This window comes from Galeopterus variegatus, unplaced genomic scaffold, assembly GCF_000696425.1.
Source record: "Galeopterus variegatus unplaced genomic scaffold, G_variegatus-3.0.2 Scaffold6138, whole genome shotgun sequence".
Lineage (NCBI taxonomy): Eukaryota > Metazoa > Chordata > Mammalia > Dermoptera > Cynocephalidae > Galeopterus > Galeopterus variegatus.
This window is the reverse complement of record NW_007732249.1, coordinates 16,712-18,175: the sequence shown is the minus strand read 5'-3', so window position 1 is coordinate 18,175 and position 1,464 is coordinate 16,712. Positions and strand designations below refer to the sequence as shown.

Here is a 1,464-nt window from a genome sequence, read left to right as displayed (position 1 = left end):
GAACCAACATGACGACTATTACTTCCTATTAGGAGAAATATTATTTTGAAATACGAATACAGAAAATGAAGCCAAACAAAATCTTCTTGGCTTGTTGATTTACTTTGAAGATAAGTAATTCTCCAGGGGCCGACGGGGCATAAGATGGTTTTATTCTTGCTGTTGTAAAAGAAGTGCTGTTCATGGTCAAGCTCCAAGCCATACAGGCAAGTGGAAAGTGGAAGCAATGGTCTCAGCACCTGTTCCCACCTGCCACAAGGGACTGCTGTGACTTCTTATGACTCAATGCAAATCAAGGAATGCGTGGAAGTGGTGACTTCCAGATGTCCAGAGGTGGTTGGGTTGTTTTGCTGATCTTTGCCACGGGGAAAGCTGTCTCCTGAACGTACATCCACAGGATAAACTCTCTGCAGAGGAATTACAAGGCCAGCAGGTGTGACACAGGGTTTTTGAGTGTTTTTGTTGTGAGGGGGAAGGGCTGAGTACAATACCATTCCAGAAGCATGAGGGGAGGGCCATTCCTCTGCAACTGTGCCTGGGAAGGCCACACCTTCCTCTACAAGCAGCCTGGGGAGTCTTTCTGCGATGCCACCTCTGTCTGCATCTCCAGAATTTTTTCTTCTAAACACCAACAGAGTGCTTTATTAACATGCCATTTTTTCTCTTTGAACAGGAATCTTCGCCTACATGAACTACAGAGTCCCCCGGACAAGGAAGGAGATTTTTGAAACCCTCATCAAGGGCCTGCAGCGGCTGGAGTACAGAGGCTATGACTCGGCAGGTGGGTCCTTGCGGTCCAGGGACAGTGCACAGCTGCTCTTCTCTCACCCATTTTCTTTATTGTGGGGTTTTACAACCTGAGCATTTTTCTGGTAGTTCTTTTTAATGTTTCTTTTCAACATAAAAATAATACTTGTTCATTAAGAAATTTGAAACTATAGAAAAGAAGAAATAAGGGTTAAAAAAAAAGAAGTCCCCCAAAAGTACTCCCAATCAGGAAGTGGGGAGGTATTGGTCAAAAGGTACAAAGCTTCAGTTGTGCAAGATGAATTAAGTCCTAGTGATCTACTACGCAGTGTGGTGCCTGTAGTTAACGATGCTGTATTATATACTTAAAAATTTGCTAAGAGGGAAGATATATTTTCTTATCACAAACACACAATAATAATAAAGAGGACAGAAGGAAGCTTTTGGATAGGTTTATGGCATAGATAGTGGTGGTGGTTTCAGGAATGCATACTTATCTCCAAACTTATCAAGCGGCATACATTAAATAATACAGCTTTTGGGCCGGCCCAGTGGCGCACTGCTACAGTGCGCTGCTTGGGAGCACGGCGGCGCTCCCACCGACAGTTCAGATCCCACATACAGACCGGTTTCCACTCACTGGCTGAGCGAGGGGCGGGCGCAGCACCGAGGGTTGCGATCCCATTGCAGGTCCTGGTCCGGTACGGGCGCGACACT

At 45.6% G+C, this 1,464-nt stretch overlaps 1 protein-coding gene across 1 annotated transcript in view; it reads left to right on the top strand.

The window, feature by feature from the left end:
* LOC103605883 (glutamine--fructose-6-phosphate aminotransferase [isomerizing] 2-like) overlaps window positions 1–1,464 on the top strand; it is a gene marked incomplete at its 3' end in the record, with an annotated part of 35,681 nt that overhangs the window by 20,222 nt on the left and 13,995 nt on the right. Inside the window, exon 2 of the mRNA XM_008590484.1 lies at window positions 674–781. Within this exon, the coding sequence (XP_008588706.1) occupies window positions 674–781 (108 nt within the window). The remainder of the gene's footprint in view (window positions 1–673; window positions 782–1,464) is intronic.